This window comes from Hyalella azteca, unplaced genomic scaffold (assembly GCF_000764305.2).
Source record: "Hyalella azteca isolate HAZT.00-mixed unplaced genomic scaffold, Hazt_2.0.2 contig12830, whole genome shotgun sequence".
Taxonomy (NCBI): domain Eukaryota; kingdom Metazoa; phylum Arthropoda; class Malacostraca; order Amphipoda; family Hyalellidae; genus Hyalella; species Hyalella azteca.
In genome coordinates this window covers 213,771-239,431 of record NW_025942775.1, presented here as the reverse complement: position 1 = coordinate 239,431, position 25,661 = coordinate 213,771, and the positions used below count along the sequence as shown (strand labels likewise).

The 25,661-nt window shown below is 36.9% G+C and overlaps 1 protein-coding gene across 1 annotated transcript in view; it reads left to right on the top strand.

Annotated features, from left to right (window-relative positions):
• The window catches only part of LOC108673993 (fat-like cadherin-related tumor suppressor homolog), a 60,227-nt gene that overhangs the window by 27,113 nt on the left and 7,453 nt on the right, over positions 1–25,661 (top strand). Inside the window, exons 21-44 of the mRNA XM_047883419.1 lie at positions 1,353–1,564; positions 2,835–3,057; positions 3,896–4,034; positions 4,374–4,429; positions 5,484–5,622; positions 5,841–6,004; positions 7,395–7,603; positions 8,215–8,359; positions 8,984–9,145; positions 9,504–9,620; positions 11,316–11,374; positions 12,028–12,162; positions 12,906–13,152; positions 13,376–13,512; positions 14,422–14,542; positions 14,889–15,012; positions 16,060–16,171; positions 16,922–17,102; positions 18,373–18,570; positions 19,623–19,808; positions 21,412–21,626; positions 22,385–22,522; positions 22,976–23,119; positions 23,995–24,189. Coding sequence (XP_047739375.1) covers positions 1,353–1,564; positions 2,835–3,057; positions 3,896–4,034; positions 4,374–4,429; positions 5,484–5,622; positions 5,841–6,004; positions 7,395–7,603; positions 8,215–8,359; positions 8,984–9,145; positions 9,504–9,620; positions 11,316–11,374; positions 12,028–12,162; positions 12,906–13,152; positions 13,376–13,512; positions 14,422–14,542; positions 14,889–15,012; positions 16,060–16,171; positions 16,922–17,102; positions 18,373–18,570; positions 19,623–19,808; positions 21,412–21,626; positions 22,385–22,522; positions 22,976–23,119; positions 23,995–24,189 — 3,758 coding nt within the window. The remainder of the gene's footprint in view (positions 1–1,352; positions 1,565–2,834; positions 3,058–3,895; positions 4,035–4,373; positions 4,430–5,483; positions 5,623–5,840; positions 6,005–7,394; positions 7,604–8,214; positions 8,360–8,983; positions 9,146–9,503; positions 9,621–11,315; positions 11,375–12,027; positions 12,163–12,905; positions 13,153–13,375; positions 13,513–14,421; positions 14,543–14,888; positions 15,013–16,059; positions 16,172–16,921; positions 17,103–18,372; positions 18,571–19,622; positions 19,809–21,411; positions 21,627–22,384; positions 22,523–22,975; positions 23,120–23,994; positions 24,190–25,661) is intronic.

The following is a 25,661-nucleotide window of genomic DNA, read 5'->3' as shown; positions in this document are numbered from 1 at the left end:
TTCAGTCAAGTGACGAGGAGTCAATGTTCATCATTGCAGTTTAACTATATTGTTGTCACGTTGAATCATTCAAACATTCCAGGCATCTCTGTGTTGGATAAATAGAGTTTTAATGCAATAAGTGATCACTGTTGATGGGACCACAGAAACAGGCGGTACTGAAAAATTCGATTTCAAAGCGGGTTATGACCAACAGTATTGAAGATGATAGATTTAAGAAGACAATGGGAATCACAGCCAAAATATTTCGATTCTGTGCAATTAATAACCATAAATTACATGCCACAATTCTATTATCCTAGTTAATTTGAAGGGGAAATACCTATTTATGACCTTTGTATTATTTTACACGCTGCCAGGAATGGACGCTGTTGGGTCTGTCTGTGAGTACAAGCACCTCTGACTGGTCGTTATAATATACTTCGTAGAGTTGAATATTGTTTAGTCACATGCGCACAAACAGGCGCATGCAAGCGACGTGGCATGGACACTTCACCAGATGTAAAATGGTTCTCCATTTTCACCTGCAAAGTTCTGTGGCTTATAAACACATAAGTGCTCTTTACCATAACGTCAAATGACCTAATTCTGTGTTAGAGCAGTTGCTCATCGAGGCTTGAATGGAACAGTTTCGGTCAGCGATGTCACAAGGAACAAAAATAATTTGGAAGTTTTATTTTCCTGTTTTCATGTTTGCCGTTGAAGTTGAAAATTTAGAATCTTGTATTCGCTTCATAATTTTTCTGTGCAACATTGTTGGCGTTTTCAAACGATATTATGCTTCAATCTTTATATAAATATCCTGTCTCTCCATCATATTTATCAAGAATGAAAAATTCCCTAATGTATAATTTGCAATTTATTCTTTAATTCAGGTGAGATTTAGTCAATATGATATCTTGATATTAACACTGAATTTGATTGTCTTCTAGATTTAGATTTTGGCATCCGGACTCATGATCATACTCACTTGAAATTTGTCTGACACCGAGACGTCGTTATCTACTCTCGATATAACAACCTATACACCCATAGAGCGTCTTTATATGCTTGTTCAAGAGATCGAATGTTCTTTATGTTGCCGATGAATAAACATCATATAGAGGAACCATAATCAACTTATGAATCAGCGCTCCGAAACAACTTCTCTGCATCAGGCTTCATTTTAATCTCAACTCTTCTTGCACAAGCAGGTGCAGGCAGAGTGATTTTTTGTGTTTTTCTAACTGACTTCCTTCACTTGAGCGGTATTAACCAATGCGTATTTGGCCTCGAATTATAACTATAGCGAGCCTTTCCTGACGTTCGGGACTAGCATCTGTTAAACTAATATGTATGTGAACGCTGAGCAGGCATCCTTCACACGATCGCGCCCCTGGACTTTGAGAGCAAGCGAGGTCATAACCTCACAGTTCGGGCGAGCGACCCTGTCTCTGGTGGATACACTGACACTCTGGTCGAAGTATCGGTGACTGATGTCAACGACAACAGACCTGCTTTTGAAGATGCTGGGCTGCACGCGGTCATCTATGAGGCCGCGGTGCCTGGCACAGTTATCACTAGAGTGGGTACAGGAAAATTTGCTGAAACATATTTTCAGCAAACTTTGAATGACACGTCATTTTGTTAGTTTTTTTTATTTGTTCGTTAGCTTACACGTAGGTTTTTAAATTAGGCTTGTGAAAAATAATTAGCAATTTCCCATTATTATAACCATCATAGTTCCGACATCGGACTTTGGCTTTCTAACTTGAGTTAGACAAACTATAGCATGTAGTAGTATAGTATAGTATTTTCGGCATTAAATAAATAGGCCTGGATAGGCCTGTCGCCGATTCTTGTACTTTTCTTGACTAGACTGGCCTTACGGACGGTAGATTTAAAATCGCTTCTAGATATCAGTTGTTCCGTAGGGTACGAGGCATTTTAAGACTGAACATATGCTCATGCATGGCCTTGTCTAGTCTGTTCTTGAACGCGTTCATACTCGGAGCGTCAACAATATCTTCAGGGAGGCTGTTCCACATGTCAGTGACTCGAAGCGAGAAGAAATGTTGTCGCGTAGATAAGTTGAACCGCAGTTTTTTTAGTATAGCTCTAATCATTTGCTTTGGGTTAATCACGGTGAGGTGTGTGTTAAGTTGGAGATAACATGAATCAGATTGTCTTTATTATTTTTCAAACAATTGATCAATCAAACAAACAATCCGCCATCTGCGGATTAGTACACTTGGATGTTTGACGTTGAAGTGATTTAGCCTGACTTCCAAAGAAAAGGCTAAGCTCTTCAGTTATGCTAACTAGTAAATTATTTTCAAATACAGCGGTCGCCCGCAATTTATACATGTTTTTCACCTATTTTTTATCTAGTTAAAAAGCCATTTCCGATTAAAAACTGTAACACAAATATCAGGCGAATAACTAGGCAATGCGCGCAGTGGAATATACAGGGTCCGCCATATTTATGGCAACGCAAGTTTTTTTTTGTTATTTCTTAATGAAACAAACAGGTGCATTGTTTTTTTTATTGGATGAGCTAGTAGCCAAGAATTACCTAAACAATTCTCGAACAAAGTGGATAATGCCTTTTACAGGAGATACCACAACTATTTTTGAGCTTAAACTACGTACTTCAGTTTAGATGGCGAAATGCCTGAAACGCGTTCGCTATAACTCTTGTCGGGCATTCAACACTCGGTCGAAACGCCCCGGATTAATCACCATGCTTCTCGATCGTTTCAACCCAGGTTGTTGAATGAATGGGTTAGTTGACTTCAGCTCGTTCTGAGAACTTTTACTTAATTTAATGCTGCCAATTTCATATCGAATGTCAGGTGCTTGCCCGGGATCCCGACACCGGCTTGGGCGGATTGGTCAGGTACTCTTGCATAGACGGCTGTGACGACGGACGTTTCGACGTCGCTTCTGACGAAGGCACCGTATCAGTGGCACGTCAACTCGATCGCGACTTCGACGCAGCCAAGAGGTTCATCAAAATATTGGCATCTGACGGTGGTTTGAAACCTCTTACATCGACCACGTCCGTCTTTATAACAGGTGTGCTAGAAATTACTAAGAAAATTCATCTTAATTTGGTTGAAAAAGCTTTGGAGACCAGATTTTAAGTGATACTTTCTGTGGTCTCTAAAGAGTTTTCAATGAAATTATGATGTATTTACATTTTACTTGATTTCCAATTCATGTTTGATTTTAATTTGCGATTCTAACAAATTAATTGTATGATAAAAATATTTGCGCTGGCATTTTATTTAACGAGCAATATGTGTGATAAGCTCTTCGAAATTCCGTATAATGATTCGATTGCATAAAAACAAAGTGTAATAAAGTTCACTATTATGAGATTTTACATCAGTAGAAACAATTTTAGCGTACTCTTTATACATGACTACAACGTACTGACATTAATTAGAGTGTTAGAATTTTTTGACTGGATCAAAAGAATTTAATTGATTGAGGATTTTCAACTTTGGTCTTGGTGATAAATTTCAATCGGACTTATTTAGTTGTTTTCTGCTGAGGTTTTCACTTTCTGATATTGAATTACCGTCAAGTAAGCCAAAAATATATTGGTGTTGTACTTTAATGTGCGCAAATACATTTCTTAGTTAGTTTCAGCAATGTAATCTACGAACAGTCGCAAATTCCCAAAGAATTCTTTTGTAACACTCGGAACTTTTTACGTATATACGGTCACTGTTAGGATGTAATTGCCCTTTCTTCGATTTAATAGTCATTTTTGAGCCTCTCTTCATTTTTTATTGGTACTAGGACACAGCCAAACTATTTATCAACCTTTAAATATTTATGGTGTAAACTATAGCTTTTTTATATCTTTTCACATTCTCTATAACATTTTTCCTACGACGTCGTACAGTCGAAGACTTCAACGACAACGCTCCTGTGTGGACCGATCAAGAATTCAGAGTCTTTGTGGCAATCGAGGCCGATGCTGGACAAGTGATAGCAAAAATCACGGCCCGAGACCCCGACGCATCTGACTTGAACAAACTAAGGTCCATAGTTTTATTAATTATCATTAATTTATCTATAATATTGATTATTGATGTTCTTTAACGATAACTTTTTAAAATAAAGTTCAAAATCGTAGTCTTCCAATTTCGCGGAATGATGTTTATTAGATTCAACAAGTATATAATTACTTTCTTCTACTTCCCATGTAACCAAATTTATTGTATTGTATAATATATTAAAAACTTTTATTTTCCTTCAAAACACCTGGCAACAATTGATATCGATCGAAACAGATTTATTTTGTTCAAAAATTCTTAAATTTACTTTAACAGTTTTACGGTAAAAATGCGTATCGCTCAATTTTTAATCATTTATTGCAGGTACCACATCAGTGGGGGAGACTACGAGCACGTATTTCTTCTACAAGAAAAAACAGGTTAGTATAATCGCTTCCAAGTATTTATTCTCAAGTTATCTAATTTCTTAACAGTTCTTCTAACTTAAAGCTCTCTGATATACAAATTTTGACTGCTGTGACAAATTTGGACAAAAAAGTATGAATAACGCTCATCACACAAAAAGTTCACGTGCTTCTGAGAAGAAGATTCTTTGCAGGTAGCGGTGCAATACATAGATTTATTATGCGTGTAGTTTCATTTATGTCGATTCTTATGCTGTTTATAATCACCTTAAGCGTGTCCTTGCGTAGACATCATTCACAATTTTTAATTTCGGCCTGCGATTCCACAAGAGTGGCACGTGATTATGCTGTGTTGGTTAATTACTTGAGATTGATTTGTCCGTATTGTTTTATTGGATTTATTTTACTATTATCAAATTTTTGTATTGAAGAATTCATACTTGAAAGTGCAACTATAGTGATAGATTAACGCTTTGGAGAAACAGATTTTCGTTAAATGCCGGATTTTAGTTACCACAGTAATCTAGATTAAGTTTTATTCATCAGGTCGGACGGTTAACACAAGTTTAATTCGTAAATAAAAGTAGTGTATTGTTCTAAAAAAAGACGGAGACGACGGAGTGTGTACACGATAATAATTTTCATTTGGTCATTAGATCGTTTCTTGAAAGTATGATAGTATATTACTGCTACTTTGAACCTGCCAAATAAAAATTAGAAGTCTTTTAACTCATTTTGCGATAATTTAGTGATAATTTCTACGACGATTCGAGAGTGTTATACACACATGAAGTAGCTAAAATACGAAATAATTCTGATATTTTTTTTGTAATATTGGATCAAAACTTAGTGAGTTTAATACGTCACTGAATTGATTGAATACACGAATTAGATCTTCTTGCTTTGTCTGGACTATTGAAATATTTTCAAGTAATACATTGTTTAAAATGTCCCTGGACCTTCTCAATGACCATGCTTTATTATTTATTCCGACTTAATCTTCATCAAATCAAATGACCTAGATAAATTTAACGTTTTTTATTCAACCCAATCCCATTCTGCTGTGCAGGCGTCCTGTCAGTTGTGTCACCGCATAAGCTCGTCAGCGGGTCGCTCGTGTCGCTAAATGTAACCGTCAGCGACGGTGTACATGCGGTGGCCAACTCACTCAATATAAACGTGCTTCCATCTAACAGCCATTCTCCGAGGTTTGTCGACTGTTAAGTTACCATATTTTATACATTATAGCCGTGGTGTATACATTGCGTTGCTTACATAGAGCCTAGGCAAGTTTATTACACGGGAAACTCCATTCCGACAATATATTATTGTCTATCAAGCTAATAAATGTTCCTTTCGGGTATTGTGATAAGTCCCTTGAAACCTTTCTAGCTAATCGACTTTTCTTATTAACGTCTGGATTTAGGTTTGCGAAGGATCGTTTCGATGGGACAGTTCCAGAAAACGTGCCCCCAGGCACGCTCATCTTGCGCCTAGAAGTTGAAGACGACGACCAGGACATCTTTGGTCGTGTGCACTTTACTCTCTTCGATAATTTCTTCGCAGGCACCTTTGCTCTTGATGCCAAAGGTAAAAAACCAGTCGCAAATTTTCAAAATCATCTTTTTACTTTCCATAAACTGAATATTAACATAAACTGAATAATATTTATTCGTGTAAGAACGAGGGCACAACTGCGATAAATAAATTTTGACTCCTGATTTAAGCCTGCTTACTTGAGCAAGCAGCGGAGGAAAAAGATTATATTTTTCATTAGTCTCAGCTGATTGACATGTTTCGGTGTGAATTTAAGATAATGAGGAAGATAAGACGTGGCTCAGAGGGGAAAAAAGTGCTAGGTGTATCATGAATTTAGCGTTTTGGTGTTTGGAATAGGGCTGGGAAATGTTGTGTTTTGGTGTTTGGAATAGTAGCGTTAGTCCCAATTAGACATTTGTTTTTTGATTATGATTTACTTTTTGATGGCTTGTGTTTTAGTGCTGCATGTATGGCATATGATTTTCGTTAATTTTTTTTATTTGAGACAATCCTACAGCCGTTTTCCTGGCTAGCGGTAAATTCATGACAATTACCAACTTTCCGGGTCAGGAAATCGCATACGATACCGAGACAAGACCAGAAGTTCTGAACGTATTGATATTTAAAATGAATTTTTCTCTAAACATACATTTTTTACAACATGACAATACATTACGAGTCATGCCAATTATTCTTCAGTGTAAATTTTTAATTACTAATTTTTTATAGTCGTTTCTTGATTAACAGTCAATCTGTTTCCAAAATTTCAGACATTAAAATATGTAAAATATTGCCGCCGATGCCGGTCTACTAAACGGGAACAGATTTAGAGAGCCAGAAAACCCCCGTACATCAGCTCCCCTGAGCGGCTGGCTCATGAACGCCACGTCATGCACCAACCCGAGCCGATGCAATTAGAGGCGATTTTTTGAGGTGTTTCAGATAAAATTAAGGCGTGAGGAAGGTTTTAATGCTATATCATTAAAGCAGCCATACATTCTCGAGTTGATAATGCAACTTTCCAAACCCAGTTGTGTTGGCAGCCTAATTCCACCACATGTGCCCAATAATTATGTGTTTAATATATAATTGCACGTTCGGAATTACTCGTTTTGCCTTGTATCGTAATTAAATGTCTCGTCAAAACTCGAATCGTTATTGTGCATATTGTATGTTTCTTTTTGAACTCATCTGTCCCGAAAGCTTTCATAATGTCAGGGTAACAATTCAATTATGTTGTTTACCATTTTCTCTGTTTCTTGTCATTTGCTTCCGAGATATTTCTCGTTTCGTTTCAATGTCTCGCATTAATTTACTTAAAAGATTCCGAGAATATCATTTTGCTTAACCCGGGGGTAATTTCAATATCAGGTGAAATTATGAAATTATCAAATGTATGTCTTCGGCAATTGATCAACTTTGGTTCTCCATGTTCTCGCAGGAAGGCTCTACTCAAAAATACCACTGGACCGGGAGACTATAAGCTCATACTCTTTGGTAGTCTCAGCTACCGACGGTGGGGGAAAGCAAGACTACTGTAAAGTGTTTGTGCATGTCGAGGACCGTAATGATAACCCTCCTGCCTTCAGTCTGCCCGAGTATCAAGCTGACGTGAGCGAGGACTCTGGCGCCGGTCAAATAATTCTAAAGGTAATAGAATAGAATAGAATAGAAGTGTCGCACTGAAGAAATAGGCTCATGGCCTGTTGCCTATTCTTATATTTATATATACTTTTCGTGACTTGATTTGACTATCCGCATGAGTGGCATGACTTGCTTGTATTTATTACCTTTCGTATTAATTTTTGCTTCCATGAATTATTACGTATTTTATTTCGTTTTTTTCGAATGTACATGAAGAGATGGTATTTATTTGCACATTGTTACTTCTGTGTATTGTGCAATGATTGATGCATAGATTGAACAAGATTTTGCTCCGATAACATTCTGCTCAATATTAGTCCTCGAACGAAGTCAGGGCTGAAGGCGTTAACTTTCAGAATTAACTACACGTGACCGTTAGCTAGTCACCGGAACATAATCAACTGGTTCTTTTGTTTCTCTGCGGTCAAATTTTTATTGCTGATCAAATTTTCATGAATCATGAAGAAAACACTGAGTGATAATGGGTAATGTTAATATTCTACAAATTACTGATTCAGTAAAGACTTGGTAATTTAGCATGAATAACCTGACTGAGTGTTAGAATGTAGAGATATTTAAAATGATCGTCATCTAAAGCACTTGTGTTTCTTTCCTAGCTTAACGCCCAGGACCCTGACGAAGGTATTAACAGCGAAGTGACCTATCAGATTTACAAGATTGGTACCACCGAAACCATGGACCTCTTCCATCTCGACTCCGCGTCTGGAGAGCTGTCACTCTTACGTCCCATTATTGGCCTCGGTATGGAATAGCGATTCTTTAACACGGGAATATCTCTGAAACGTGCTGGGCCATAATCGATCTTAAAAATGATCAAGGTGTATCAGAAATATTTTATTTTGAACAACTCATTAAGACAGGGTTTTCTCCGGTCTTGTATTAATATACCGTCTTCCTTTTTGGGATGTATCTCGGAACATTGGTTTCATGTTGATGTAAGTTTATAGTTTCGATTGTTATAACGAAGAAAATACTTCTGTCGTATTATATTGCTCAATTTAATTTCTTAGGTTTTTTTATTGAAACCTAAATATGTAAACATTTTCAGTTCATTTTATGGCGAGAATTTAGAACTGCGTGTACCGTTGATTTAAAAATGATATTTGTATGAAAAAGGCTTAAAATACAGTGTGATGTCTCTATATAAGTCTCAATCCCAAGCCAGTCATTAATAGTGATAAAAATGTTTAATAATTGGAACCTACTTAAATGTGTGAACTTGATATTTATGTATAAAAATATTCATGGGTAACAACTGGATGAAGAGAGGTTTGTTTCGTTTTCATTTCGAACCGTTCGTATCAGTTTCATTTAATACTGCCGCATAATACTTTCCACCATACATAATTTAAAACTTTCCACCAGGGGGCGCAGTGTTCCAGATGTTCGTACGCGCTACAGACCGCGGGGTTCCAGCGCAACACTCTGACGTGCCAGTGACTGTATTCATCCATGCACCCGTCGCCAGCCTCCCTCATTGCCCTCTCACACACGCTCAGTTCTTCATATCGGAAGACGCGCCAAAAGGTAAGCAATGAAACACATATTTAAATTTATGAACTTTATATTTATGTATAAGAATATTCATGAAAAATAACTCATGAATGAAAGAATTCATGAATGAAAGATAAAGGCATTAAGAATGAAAAATATAACTCAGTACTCACTGCAGTGAGTGACAGAAAGCGCATTTTCTCGTCGACGAAAACGTGAAGTCACGGACGGACAGACAGACAGACGGACAGATGGACGGACGGACATGGCGAGCACAATAGCGCCTTTTTTCCATAACTGAGAAAATGCGCTAAAAAGTGTTTCAAGACAGGGGGTCAATAATTTCTCTCAGGGTACAACACAAATTCTCAAATTACCTGTCTTGTTCCAGGAACCGTTGTGACGTCGCTCTGGGTGAGCGGGCCTCTATTGGTGAAATACTCGATCACGGACAGCTACCTGACGGGTTCTCGTGGCATAAACGATGACAGCACCCTAGCTGAAATAGGCACGTATTGTTCTGTAATATGCCCTTCATGGTCCATCTTATGCGTAGTTAAAAAAATAATAATGATAATTTTAAAGCTGCCTAGCACATACCATTCGAAAAACAGCAAGCCTCAGAACTGATTACTGTTTCAAAAAAATTTAATTATGAACAAAAAGCATTTAAATTTATCATTCAATCTGATTTTTATTCAGTTTTCACTGTAACCAGTACCGGAATCTAGAATAAATATTGCCGGGCGTTTTTACGTTAGGTAGACCAACGCTCAAGTTGTTACGTTGAATACTCGTTTTTCGCAACTATTCTGGGAGAAAACAATAGAATAATGTTTACTGGTAAAAAACAGTTCGGGTCACTATAGAGCAACCTTCACTGTGGAAGCCGTGTAACCACAAGAAAGATCCTCCGATACGTACGTTAGCCAGACGTTGAATTTTTGTGAGGACGCAGACCGTTTCGTCATAAATTCAGTTACCACACATGTTTTTTTGAATGATTTTGTGAATTTCGGGAATATCGTAGGTTGCATCTCTCATTTTTGCCTTGTAATCCTCCGTTGTAACCCTCGTGCTCCTGATTTCGTCCATTCCAAACACTGTAATCATCTTACAGTTTGCTTGACGATGCAAGTTTGCCGTGCCTTGACTACAATGCGCCGCAGCAAAGAGAGTGCATGTTTCTCTAAAAGAATCCTACCACTTCATGCACATGCTTGCGTATATGCCAGACCCACCGCGCATTCGGGTTCAATTGAAATTAATGCGTCGGGCACGCATGTAACGCTTTGTGTATGTGTTGGAACTACCAATGGTTAAATAAATGTGCCAAGAGCAAGATTTTTAAAATCGGACGAGAAATAATTCAATGCTGAATAACAACATTTGGTTTCAGATTAAATGTTTTTACCTCATAAGGGATGCTGCGTAAGCGTGGGTGAGGTGTGTGTGCGTGTTTAAGAGCCTGTGTGAGCTTTGAGCGTGACTCACTGCTTGTGTATAAGATTTATTGCGCACATAGATATAAAACAAAAGCACTGCAATACCATTCTAGCAGACCCCATTCCCAAACGAAATTCAGAAGCGGACCCGACTCTGAAATAGGTAACGCATAGGACTCGGGGAGCACGTAAATCAGCTTCTCTATGTCCGCTTTTTGGTCAACTTTTCGCCTCCAAGTCAGACAGCTACGAGAGTCTGGTCCCGACTCTGGCGGCCACTGAGCGGTACGTATTGGGCCCATCCCCGCATCCGGGGCAGCTCTGGCCGAGCCTGCCAATGTGATAAAAAAAACACCCCCGCTCATATCCTCCGCAGTTAGAGGAAGGGAAGGTTACCTGGCTATGATGTGATCGATGGTAAAAGAGTGAGAGGTATCATTCACTCCTGACCATGCGTGTGCAGGCAAGCCCTGTGAGAGCAGTGGACGCTCAAGCAAAATCTTCTCGATCGCGTGCTTCTACTTTCGATTCTTAATTTCTGTAGCACTGTAGTCTTTCCTACAATAAAGTTGACCTATAGAAATGTTGGAATTAAGTTTAGATGAAAATGTTCTCGCACAACAACCGGCGCGTTGAGTCCTCTCCTTGTGGTAGAAAATGCAACGGCTTTCTGTCGCCTGTCCCGCATCGGTCGCAGTTATTTATAAGATCATAACACTACAAAGTATTATATTTTTGACGTAATTTCTTTTCGGCAGGTGCCACCTCTGCTGATGCTGAGCAGCAGCAACACTTTGCTATTACTCCTTCAGGACACGTGATTCTTCAGAAACCTCTGGATAGGGAAATTCGTCCACTATATACAATTAATGTGATGAATAGCACATTAACGGAACCACCCGCGTTGGATTACATGACGCTCTCTGTCATTGTGAGTGTCTTATAATTCTTTGAAATATCTGTTGGATTATCAGAACAATCTTAACCCCTGCTGATTGAAATAATCTGAACAAAGCGTAAATCAATATTCACATTACGCCTCGAAAAACGCAACTGGCATGTGTGTTTTCAAGTTGACAATTTGTTCCGACATATTTGGTCTTTTAATCTGTACAATGCTTTTTATTTTGTCTTTTATTTCATTATTTGTAATTTAATTTGTCTGACTTAGGTAATCAAGCTTTATTATACGCGCGTTAGTTAATTTTTTAACTTCTAGATTGCTGCAATAAATGTGACTGTTTTCATCGGCATGATCTACAGTGTGTCGTTTTTAAGTTAAAACTAAAGAAAGTGGACAAAATAATGCATGAAAATAGAAATTTGCTCCATATTCATGTGTTGCTATATTGCATGATGCCTGCACTTGAAATATGACCTCAAATCAACTATTTTTCCAAATTCCTATGCGTGTTTTACTAGACTTATCTAGCTGTATAAGTGTTATTAATTTATTTGAATTATATGCAGGTCTTGGACGCAAATGACAACGCTCCTCGTTTTTGCTCCTCGTCGTACTCCTCAAGTCTCCCTGAGAACACCGACGTGGGTAGCACAGTCCTGTTGTTCAGCGCCTCTGACCCAGACGCGGGCGTCAATGCGCAGGTGCCATGAAACTTCAGTTATACTATTGGGACCTTGTTATGTTGTTACTCTCTTATTGGTAGAGTAATATCAGATTTTTTTTAGTTCGTATCCGATGCGTTAAATTTTTGCGCAACTTACAGGAGAATGTAGAGGTGATGAATATTCCAAAAATGTGTCCACTGTTTACCACGCCTTCTTTCCCATGTAGCTATAAGTAACATACATTTATTATAACATAGAGACTAATTTTTTTACTTAGTCAATCTAAATGCTACTTCGACAAAGATAATTGTTAACTTGCTCATTCCCGTGGGAGCCTGTAACACCTAATCCATCACGCCTCTTGTGAAGAATATTGGATATTAACTTGGAATCGAAATTCGTCGAAATTGAAAATGCATTATAGTATGAACAATAATTTTTGCTGTGACCAGTAATAATTATAATAATATACATGTATATAGTAATAATATGAATCGATTATTATAAAATTATTAATATTAATATTATTAATTTATAATCGATAATTTTATAATATTATATAATCGATCCCACTAATTATAGTTTGAACAAAATGCAGTTACCTCACTGTGTCATGCTTATATAACTTCATTAGCTCCTGCATTCGGCGTCATTTATCATATTATGACCAAAAACATGATTAAAAGATTTTGGATTAGAAAACAAAATAGCGTTTTTCTAAAGATTTTTTCACAATTTTTTGAGCAAGGAAGCGTAATTATAGATTTCTTCCTTTTCAGATCCAATACGGCTTCGCAGATGACACCACATCAGATGTCCGAGAGATGTTTCAAGTGTCTCCTACGTCCGGTGCCCTGATTCTTATCTCCCCGTTGGACAGGGAGTCTGTTCAGCAGTATAAGTTTACTGTGATCGTTTCCGATGCAGGACTTGAACCTCAATCAAGTTCAGCTTCTGTGCAAATTTTGGTTACAGACGTGAATGATAATCCACCCATCTTTAATGAAGACTTTTATCGAGCGTCAGGTAACATGTACTGGAATTTAGAAGCTGAATATAAACTATTGAGTTAAGACCTTACCGTTGAAACAGCAAAATCAGATATTATTCTTGATGAAGAACTATCAAATGCATGTTTCCTTGATAATTTCTTCACTGATATTAATGTAAAAGGTAAATCTGCTAAAGGCCCTTGCGCTAGATATTCATAACGTTTGCACTCGTTAATGCATTCCTTGTTTCTGGACAGTTTCCGAAGGAGCTCCTCTCGGCTTCTCGATCCTAACCCTCTCGATGTCTGACGCCGATGAGAAGCAATCAAATACAAATTTCTTCATCACCGCAGGAGACCCTGGCGCCAATTTTTTAATTAAACCCACTGGAGAGGCGAGTGCTTTGTTCTGTTCAATTAATACAATTAATGGAACGTAAGAACCGTGCTCGATCATTGGTGGAATCGCACAACTCCATCGGCGAGACTTGGCATCTGATTCTATTTTGAACAGATAGCAGAGACAATATTCTCAATGACGCTAAGCTACTAAAACAAATTTAAGAGTTTAATTAGTAGCCATGTTACAATTTTTTTATAGCCGTTTTTAAAACCGTTTGTATTTGGCCTGTGCGCTTGGTAAATGCAGATCTCATGCAACTGTTCTCGGAATTCAACTCTCATTCAATGGTTGATACAAACAAATTTTGAACTAGATTTTGACCAAATATTGACCTAACAGTTAATTGACTCTGGAGCAAACTTGTCGGCTAAGATGATTGCCTCTACCAGATTTCCCCATTCACTTAGTTAAGTTGAGAGGAATCGTGGCTGGCAAAATGGTCTCGTAACGAACTATTCTTTATTGCTATACCCACAATTATGTAATTCGATCGTCTTAATTAAATATATACCTAGTTTACATTTAATGTCGTATTTCAAGCAAAACAAGATTAATTTGTTAATTAGTAGCGGCAAGATTACCCGAAATAGCAACTAACAAGGCTCGCGTTCAAATATCATATGGTTATTTAATAACGCTTTTTAATTCAACAGCAGACCAGAATCAAAAACATAAATCGATGCTTCCTGAATCTTACAAATCGGTGCCAAGTTTATCATTCTTTAACATTACTTCGGCTACAGGGGAAATCTAACTGAGTGGCATATGTGATGTCGACACTATTTAAAAACTAAAAAAAATAAGTGGTCTGCACTATGCAGTCAAGTATTTGATCAACATCACGGTCTAAATTTTAAAAAATTAGCTTAGTGAATTTGATCTGCTGATATATGGATTACAGGTCATCGTTGCTCGATTACTGGACCGGGAGAATCAAGATCAGTTCATTTTGCACGTTTCGGCGACAGACGGCAGATTCACAGCGAACACAACCGTTAGCATCGATGTACTTGATATCAATGGTGAGTTATTCACAATAATCACAACACTAACTCTATTTAAAACAACTAAATATTTTTTCACAATAGTGATTACTAATTTTGTATATTTTCCCATGAACTTTTGATTACTAGCACTCGTAACAGCCCATTGGTTTGCCACTTAGATTTAAACTAAATCATTAAATTGGTTAGTGATAATAATTCACTCATCGTTCATCTGTGCTGTAGAATAAAGTCGCTTACTCATTGGATCGATTCTCTGATGGAAAGGATTAAGAGGAGGCCTAATCAGAATGTAATTAAAGGCATTAATAAAGTCACTTTTCTAAAATGAAAGCGATGATCCTAAACGATTTATTGTTATCAGATAACGGCCCAGTTTGCGTTGAACGCGTCTTGCACCAAAACATCTCAGAAGACGCAGCAATAGGAACTTATGTCACGACCGTAGCGGCCTGGGACACCGACACGGCCCTCTACAGCCGTACCAGGTGACGTGAATGTTGGATGCAAACTCGATTATCGAAAAGTTCTCACAAATTCATCTGGTCTGCTTTAATATTTTAATCCATTTCTTTGAACATCAACTATATCCTCTGCCATACAGAAAAGGAATTATCCTTCAGCATCGACCGAAAACGCTAGACAAAAATTTAAAATCAGTACCTTTCTAATGACCAAACATTTTCTGAAATATGTCAATGTTATGTTACAAGTTATTTAAATGATACTTCAAGCACAAATGAGCAATATCAACACCACAGAAGAAAGCGTGGATCTACGATTTCTTTTGAATTCAGTTTAAGTGTTAGACGTTGGAATAAAACGCTGGTTATTTCAAATTTTCGAATTGATTGAAAAAAAAATCAGCATTGCTAAGCCTGGATTTCATTTGAACAGAAAAAAGAAGACCATATTGGTCAGCCAAGTGAAGCGTTTCATGGACCGAAATCAATTAATTTCTCTCAAAAATACTCATTGAAATACTCATTGAAACGCATAGTTGTAAGTGTTTTATTTAGTGGATAAGGCTATGGCAGTTAGACTGAAATTCATGTAAGGAAAATAACTAATAGTTAATATCAACAAATAAATAGGTTGCAACGGAATCTAAATGAATGCATGCAGTATCATTTTCATGATTATAGTTCAAAAATGTTAACAAATCCGTAGAATTCTACTCGTATACATTATTATACACGAAAAAAAAAACCTCGTACACTGATTGGACCTTGCTTCAAGTTCAACTGTGAATTATATGTTGAAGAATCCCCTCCCAGCTAAATTTTTCTTTAATATAAGTTAATTAGTCGGAAATACGTTCATATAACATTGTACCATCACCACTACAAAGACAGAAGTGCCAAACGAGTTCCTATTGTTTTGACAGCATTCATTCAAATATACCTGGAAAATAGCTGTGCGGGAAAAGAAAATTATATGGCTGCGCAATCCATAGAGCTCAGCCATGGTATGTGCAAACATAGAAGATAAAACTAACTTTATTCAAGGTATAATTTTTCTTAAAATTTTTTCAGATTTTCTCTCGCCGGTGAGGGTTCATTGCATTTCTCTATTGACGAGCACACCGGTCAGATTGTGACAGCTAACCTACTGGATCGTGAATCTCAAGATGAATACCATTTTTTGGTGAGTAAATTTAGGAAACTTGATCGAATTAATTTTCTGGAAATTATTCATTCACATATGTTCTTCCATCATTACACGCCCCAAAATTTAGTCATTGATGCCGTTTACCGACTGAGTTTTATTATATTAGAATTAATTGATAGTGTTCCTAATTTTAATCATAAAAATCTGTTAATGTTGTATTAAATTTGTTTATTTAACAATTTGTAGCATAGCTCTCACCACTCTTGGGGCTGTACATTTCTCTGTATCAATACAAACACTTAAAGTCAATTATGAAGGAGTGAAAATCTTCATTCTCTCATCGGCTGTTCGCTGTTAGCAACCAACTCTTATTTTAACCTGAGGTGCAGAGTTCATGAAATTATGGAAGTTTATGACTAATAATGACGAAGAGGCTGTAACTTGAAGCACTTGAACTCGAACCCAACCCTCATATAGGACCGTGGAAACGACGACTGATCTATTCTCTTCTTAGATTCTTTAATTGTTGTTCACAAATCTTTACCCTAACAGCACATCTTCTATCATTGAAAAATGAACCGTCTACCATCCCAATGATGCATTATAATGAATGCAGTTGATATCAAAGCCATAAATAAAAAAATCTTGGATAGCAGCCGTTTTGGTTGCAAGTAACTTTTGTAACTTTGCAAGTAACTTTTGCAGGTTACTTGCAATTTTTTTGGTTGCATGTAACTTTTGCAAGTTGCAAAACACTGAGGTTTTTCCAATTCTTATGCAACACAGTCCATTGCGTCAGACTGGGAGCAACACGAGTGGCAATGTTCAGTGGAGGTTCACATCTTCATCACAGACGTGAACGACAACCCGCCAGAGTTCCAACTACACCAATACTCCCTGAATATACCTGAAGACTTCCCTCTCCACGGCGCCATTGCCAGGGTCATCGCAAGAGACCCTGACTTAGGTAAAAGTTTTGTTAGAGAGCAAGAGGAATTACATTAACGTTCAGTGAATGTGCGGCCTAGTAGAAAAATGCTAAAATTGAATGTGTGTGAGTCTTTCGTGCTAATGCCTATAATGTTCAGTGCCTTATAAGTCTTAGATTAACATTTAGAGCCCTGGGGTCATACTTTCGAAACTCGCTAAGTGAACGTTAGTACTTACGCTCTATTTTCTTACTTATGATTGGTGGATTTTGCTTGAAAGGCTGTCAATGATTGGCTGATGAACTTACGATCTCTTAACTTTTTTTGAAAGTATAGGCCCTGATGTAATTCATTCACAGAAACTTTTGGTTTCAAATAAATTAAACAACTTCGCTTGCCTAATAAAATAATCACTCGCCAATTAAAAGCTTGTTATTTGAGAATCACTCAAATTTTGAAACTTCTTTTTCCTTGTATGAATTTTTCAGGACTTTAAATCGTATCAATTATTTTTTCGCTGAAAAAGCGGAATTTTTATCAAATCAAAATGTGATTTACGATTTAATTATCAAAAATATCTTTCAAATTAAGTAATTGGTAAACTTTTTCAAAAGAAAAAAAACATTGAAAACTTTTTGAAGCAAACATCTATCTTGATGAACCTTATGAAAGTTTAGAGAGTGTAGAGTGTACAAATACGTGTACAAGAGTGTATAAATACGTACTACTACGGTAATAATAATACGGTAATACGTACGTACTACAAATACGTACTGTACATACGTACTAGAGTGTACAAATACGTATGAGAGATTCAACTATTTTACTCCACCAGTATTTCGAGAAAATGAATGTAGGTGCTTGCACGTCCAGAATGATACCCAAGATCCCAAAAAGATTTAAAAAGTTTTCCTAATGCTCTAGCGACTAGCCAGTGCCATTCTCATCTATTCTGTCTCTCATTAATCCTGTCGAGAGTATGCGTGTAAAATTGTTCTGTTCATTTTAAATTTAAAACCCTTACTAATACTCTAATAAGCAAATCAATTCAGTTTTCCAGATCCTATTTCCTCTGTGATTAACCTGTTTGAATATGGAGGAGTAACTTCTTGCATTACACAGATAACTTAGTTCGGCATCCATCATATGACGCTCGTGAGATTTAGTTACTATAACTGAATCTTTTTGATAGCATATGTCATTGTGGGTCTTTATAAACGTTCAATTACCCAGACTGGAATTAAATATCTGAACACGAAACCTTTTTTTTCATTTCGTTGTTGTAATTTTACTATAAAAAATTTTCAGATCGGAACAAGCAAGTGGGCTACAGTCTTCAAGAAACTGACGAAAGAATATTCTCGATCAGTCCTACTCAGGGGCTTGTTAAGCTGGACATGCCACTGGACCGGGAGAGACAAGACAGATACACAATTACCGTTTGGGCGCACGACAAAGGCGATCCTCCAATGTCTTCCTCGGCAAAAGTTGTTATCTCTGTAGTCGGTGAGATGTCATGTATCTTATCTTTCCTGTCACGTATCTTATCTCTCATGTCATGTAGCTTATCTCTCCTGTCGTGTATCTTATCTCTCGTAGTGTATCTTATCTCTCCTGTCATGTGTCTTATCTCTCCTGTCATGTATCTTATTTCTCCTGTCACGCATCTTATCTCTCATGTCATGTATCTTATCTCTCCTGTCATGTATCTTATCTCTCCTGTCATGTGTCTTATCTCTCTTGTCATGTGTCTTATCTCTCATGTCATGTATCTTGTCTCTCCTGTCATGTGTCTTATCTCTCCTGTCATGTGTCTTATCTCTCCTGCCATGTATCTTATCTTTTCTGTCATGTATCTTATCTCTCCTGTCATGTATCTTATCTGCCCTGTCATGTATCTTATCTCTCCTACGACGTACAGTCACTGTCGAGTTGCTACTCGCATTATGATCGCACCCAAGATCAATCACTCTCATTTAAACTCATTAATTAATATTAGCATTATTAAACATTAATTATTAATTATTAAACATTATTATTAAACATTAATTAATTAATCATTAGCATTAATTATAAACGATCATTAATTAATGATAATTTAAACTGAACTGAAGTCAAAATCATCTTTCATGCAAAATTTTTCAGAGTGAATCTTTAAGGAAATATTTTTATTCATGAGCTGCTGCATATTTTGAACATTTTCCATCAAACCCATATGCGAGAACATGTCATACGCAACATTTATCCTAATGTGTTACACTCATCTCTTTAATTTTTTACCAATTCATCGTTCTATATGCATGTCTTTGGCAGTTTCCAATTTTGTATTATTACCGTAATATCTCATTCTTTAGATAGGCATTCGGCACGGATCTAAAAATCAGCTATGCCCAATCAAATTTTGACTGTGATTATAACTTATCTTTGAATTTACTTCTGTAGATCGCTTTAAAGGATTTTTAATACATTGTTCAACATTTTCGATCAATTACTTTAATTTACTGGAAACTACATTTGAAAGTGCTAGAATGATGGTCGTTTCCTTTTCTCATCTTCAGATGTGAATGATAACCCACCCGAGTTTCTGCATCGAATTCTTCACATCGACGTCGCTGAGAACTCTGCTTTGGGCACGGAAATCGCCAGGGTTGTGGCCACGTCCAAAGACATCGGCGTTAATGGAGATATTTCCTACAGTCTTCAGTCAGTCAGCGAGGAACACCTACACGTGCATAAAAAAACTGGTATGAAAATGATTTAAATTATTTAGAATGATGAGCAACTAAGCAGATTATATATTTTGACATAAAAATATCCTAAAAATGTCCTTAATAACAACGTTGTCCTATTTAGACTATTAACAACAAATAGTCCTATTTAGACTAGTAATTGAGCTGCAAAAAGGACTTCAACAATTTCGGAGGCAGTCAGGACTTCTAATTAAAAAATCTAACCCTGCCATCAATTTATGGACGAGTGTCAGACTCCACTTAGCGCGATCTAAGTGCTTATGTTTGTTTGATCTATCGCTCTTTTATAGCCACTAGCATAGTATAGGAGCACTGGCATAGAAAGTTGCGAGGCTCGAACGTACGAATTCTCGGTAACAAATTTGAGAGCAGCACGAGGCGATCGCACACACGGAAACCGAAATATCCACATCCAAATTTTGAGAACATACGTTACCACCAACGAATTCATCTTGCTCTTATCAAAATTTTTTCTCATGTTCATAATTAGATTATCGGTATAGTACTTCATAGGAGTAATCGAATTGCTTGTGATTTTAGGTTTACGAAGATTATCATTTGAACACTACGAACTTTTCACCAATACGGGAGCGAGTAGCCCACGCTGCAATGACTGGCCAACACTGCACGTTACATCAATTTATTGTCTTACTAGCTCTCAAATATTGCCCAGTTTACAGCGTACTGCATGCGACCAATCCTTATATTGTAGCTCTTATGAGCCATGAAAATTGCCTGTTGCCACGAGGCAGCGAATCGAAAAGCCTGCCATGCCAACCGGTTCGACAGTTCTTCTTCGAAAACGCAAAAAAAAACTAAATTATGAAAAGTTTCCGTTGGAAAAACAGTGACTTCATCAAATTACGTTACACAATGAGCTTAAAAAATCTGGGAAATGGCTCCGTATCATTAAACTAGATGCCAAGATCCATCATATTTTTTACGATTAGATCGAGGGCTGATTCAATGGAAAGGATGAATACAGACGGCAAGGGTGTGTGAATGCTGGAACGTCAATAAACACTATGCCTGATTAGCGTAAAATTATTCCAAACGACTTCATTTCAAACGATAAGACTGAGCCACACCATTACCGGTTTTTTTAACTAGAGGCTGACCCTGCTAATTCATTGGACCTGCTTTGTTATTAGGACTTGCTGCCTATTACGCGATAGGTCAGAATTATTGGAAGTTGCTTGATTGAAGGAAGGGATTATGCCATTCCGTCAGCAGCAGGCTATATTGTTGGCCTGCGACAGGTGACTCGATTGTAGGACCAGAGTTCATTGACGGCTCTGGGCGGCGGCAGGGTAATAAAAAGTATGGTCAAATCACTGTTAGAATAGAATAGAAGTGTCGGCACTGAAGAAATAGGCCCATGGCCTGTTGCCGATTCTTGAATTTTTCGTGACTTGATTCACAGGGGGTCCGGCCTTTGGAACCCGATCTTTCCATAGCTGACGATTGATTGAAATTGTTGCTCAGGATATAGGTAATTACCTTCATTTTCCGTTAATATATATGTATGTCTGCTCTACATGACTATTAAACGACTGGCATGACCAGAAAGTTTAGTTACATATAATTTTCTCAACAGGAGCCATCACCGTCGCTAAAACACTGGACTACGAAAATACGAAGGCAATTTTAGCTACCGTGTTAGCCACAGATGGCGGTTACCCTGCTTTATCTTCAACATGTCTACTGAATGTGACTATACTTGATGTCAACGACAACGCGCCCGTCTTCGAACAGGAAACTTACTTTGCTACCGTGTCTGAGGATGCTAGCCTTGGCACTATTCTAATCAAAGTGAGTTAATTCATGTAAACATTCCCCTTCCACTTTGCCGATGTTACGGCAAAGCAATAAAAAATGTAGGAAACTATTAGAATATGAACATGAATTTGGTTAGGTCCTTTCCATTAACAACAATTCGTACGGAGGCAACTTGCGAATAGTTCAAGACACATTTCCCCACACGATGAATAGTTTTCAAATTTTTGCTAATACCTAGTCAAATTATTTAATTTAAGTAATGTAAATTGAGATATTTCTAAAGGTAAACGCTACCACAGCACCAGCTTTCTCTGAACTGTGTTTCACATGTTGCAATTTCGCGGCGTCAAGCGAAATTTTTTCCTATATAGGGGTTTCCAAATCAGCGCTTGGCAAATTATAATGAAATCAATCAAATTATCAATGAACGTGTTGTTTAAGCACACATTCAGGCTCATGTGAATTAAATTTAAACGTATTAAATACAAATTTTACTCGAAATCATGGCTCGGTCAACGAGCTAGACGCCCATGGGAAGTTTTGTCAAGGACGGAATCTTTTCCTATTTCGCCGAGGAGGCACATCTTTGAGAAAGATCTTGACTCGAGAAATTTAAATAGTGTAATGACCAAGATCTACTAGAGTTATGCTAGTTAGTTACAGAAATTTCACCGAAATAAGACCAGGCCGATGGTGTCATTGTTTTTCTGAGAGACTCTTACTTTTAATACTAATGATGATAGCATATCAACGATATTTAATTCGGGTGCAAATTAATATCTCTTAAGCAGGTATCTGCTCATGATGCAGACAGCGACCAGAACAACCGAGTTCGCTACGCCATCACCGACGGGGACAATAACGGCTGTTTCTCCCTCAACGCAAGAACTGGGGCTCTTAGTTTGTCTTCAGTAATTGACAGAGAAACGGTGAGAAGATTTTATTTTGTTCGGAATAAAAAAATAAAACTAATGCCAGTAAAAATATAAGTTTCACAAGCGTTGAAATAATTATTGACTTGGCGTGCTACTTCGTGAATAACCATACTATATATACGATAGAAATTGCTTTAAAAATACACTGAGAAAATTTATTTTCGAAATAAGTGAAATTCGAACGCAATTTCATACAAATGCCATACTTTGTCCTATCGATGCATGCAATGCACAATATCATTAAGCTTTGTTTTCTAAAAAAAAGTTGTTACAACGATACTGTTCATCTGGACTCTTTAAAAATTTATGAATTATTTTTGTATAAATTGTTTAGTTAGTTTGACTGGGGCTTATTTATTATCCGGGGCTTATTTATTGTAATATTATTATAATATATTTATATTATTATTTATTATCCGGGAATTATTTTTGAACCCCCGTGAGCAGGAACCAGAATATTTATTGAAAATTACAGCCAGCGACAGCGGCACACCAGCTCTCTTCACCAGTGCTACCGTCTCTGTAAAAGTTCTGGATGTAAACGATAATCCACCAGTGTTTGAGAAGGCCTTATATTCTACTGTAATGCAGGTAAATGATTACTTTACCACTCCCGTATATGTTATTAATGTCGTTTTTATTTTTGTCACAAATTTGTTCATTCAAGCTTATCGCACTATAATTTTTTAACCCGCTTGATTAAAAGGACATATAAGAATGAGATGCGAACAATGACAGGCATGACTGATTCAGATTAATCCAGACATATCATACCCTTCATATTCCCACATATTTCCCGACATATCATTTGCTAATAATTTAAATAAGAAGGACGAACAATATATGCTGTACAACATTTAAGGTCTAGAATTCGAAACCCTCGGAGAATAGGAAGTAACTACAAATTATCAATTGATAGCAGATTCAGACACCAATTCCATTCAATCAAATTTTTTTCTAAAGCTCTCATTCAATCCATAAAACATAACAAACACCGAACTGATCTAAGATTTTTAACGCACTTACAATATTATTTTGCTTCTAAAACACAGTTGGCGGGAGAACGAAATTCAATAAAACATTTGGAGACATTCGTTGGCACAAGAGCTTGATAAATATAAACATTTTTAATAAAGTTCCCATCGAACTCTTCACCTCGATATTCGGCCAATAAAATTCAATTTACTACGGGTAACGGTTACGGTAATTTTATATCATGTAGGCTTAATAGTTACCCAGCCTTTCTCATCTTAATTGAGAGCAATAATGTTATAATGAAGTGTAGTATTATTATTAGTTATTCTATATTTAAATTACTTCCTCTTGCATTAATGATACGAATAATTATATCATGCAAACCATGACGGTGATTGATTTCAACCCCGAACATATGGGTAAAATTTTTATTTTAGAATATTTCAATTATTTCAACTATTCAATCGGGTGTCATTATATTTTATTTGCAGGTTGATAAAGTAATTGGCTCACCTGTTACTCGCCTTCTCGTCACTGACAAGGATGATGCCGATAATGGTGCTCCATTCACTTTTGAAATTCAAGAAGAAATTGCAACTGGCGCTCCTGAGGGCGACTACAAATCTGTTTTCAACATTGACCAGGAAGGAACAATTGGGCTGGCAAGGACTGGCCAAGAAATTAAGGTATGGCAGAAAATTTGCTGCAATAATAAAAAATTTTTAGGACAGGGGACCAGATAAAACCAATTCAATCTCAGACGCTGACGATTGATACAATAAAATTATAATGAAAACTAATTGACGGCGGAAATTTGGTCAAAACATGTCTCTAGGAGGCTCTGAAATTAAAAAATCATAAGCGTAAATAAGACGAGGTATTGGTGCTGAACCTAAGTTATATCACTACACAGATGGTCACAAATAATATAATTTATAAATATCGCAAAAGCATATGCATCAAGTATCTAACTGAATTTATCCCGACAGAGATTAATTTCGAACGGGCTCTGAGGATATAATTTTTCACTTGCAAAAAAGGAAGCTCGCAAAAATGAGAGATACAGCATGCAAAACAATTGTAAATAAATTTTAGAAATAACTGTTTAGAACCAAAAACGACATTAAATAGCGGTACTCAAATACACACAATATCAGATGACGGATACATTGTTGTTTTTGCCTGAAATAGCGGGAAATATTACCAGTCTTGTTGATGTCAACATTCATACATGAATTCTATTTGGAATTGAGTGATTGAAAACAATACATTCACGCAATGAATTACTTTAATTCAAGCCTTTGCACCACCGTTTACAGATTATGTTAATCTTCTTCTTTAATAAAATTCATGGTAAATTTGCTCAAGTTCTTGAAGCGAAACGCTTCTTTTAAGCACATTTTCTCATTTATGGAAAAAAGGCGCTATTGTGCTCGTCATGTCCGTCCGTCCGTCCGTGACGGTCGGACGGACGGATGGATGTGAGAAAATTCCCAACAATTTTCCATAACTTCATGACAACTCTAGAAACCTTTTGATTGGAAATTCTTTTTATTTTGAAACATAAGAAAGGTTTTCATATAAGAATGAATATCAAAGTTAAATAATGAATTGAAAAATTTTTACATTGTACTCCGCCTTGTTATAGAATGTTTAATCAGCTTCAGCTTTCAGCGTCATAAAACAACGTGACTTGGTAGGCAAGCCTATTAGGGATGTCCTTTATTATTTTGATCCAAACGCTTCTGTCGGCGATAAAAATTACCAATCACCGCACAATATAGCGCACTGAACTCAATAGCGCGATGAACTCTTTCAAACCGTTTGCCACTGGAAACGAAAATATTGATGGCAATATTATTGTATCTTAAGGTCTTGCAACTCAGTTGACTATGGATTTATGAGTGGAACTGTTGCGCTACTAATCTTGAATTTCTCAACCTTGTATTAGATGTTTCGACCTCTCCTAGCCTTGCCAAAACCTCTAGATTAACCCTTCCTAACTTGTGTCCTAACTTGATCGAAATTTTAACGGAAATAATAAGACTTGGAGGAATAAGATCGAGAAATAAATTTCAATAAAAATTTCTGCGAAAAGTCTTGGCCAGGAAGGAACGCTGATACAGTGACAAAGAAGTATAGTGGACATTTTCGCATG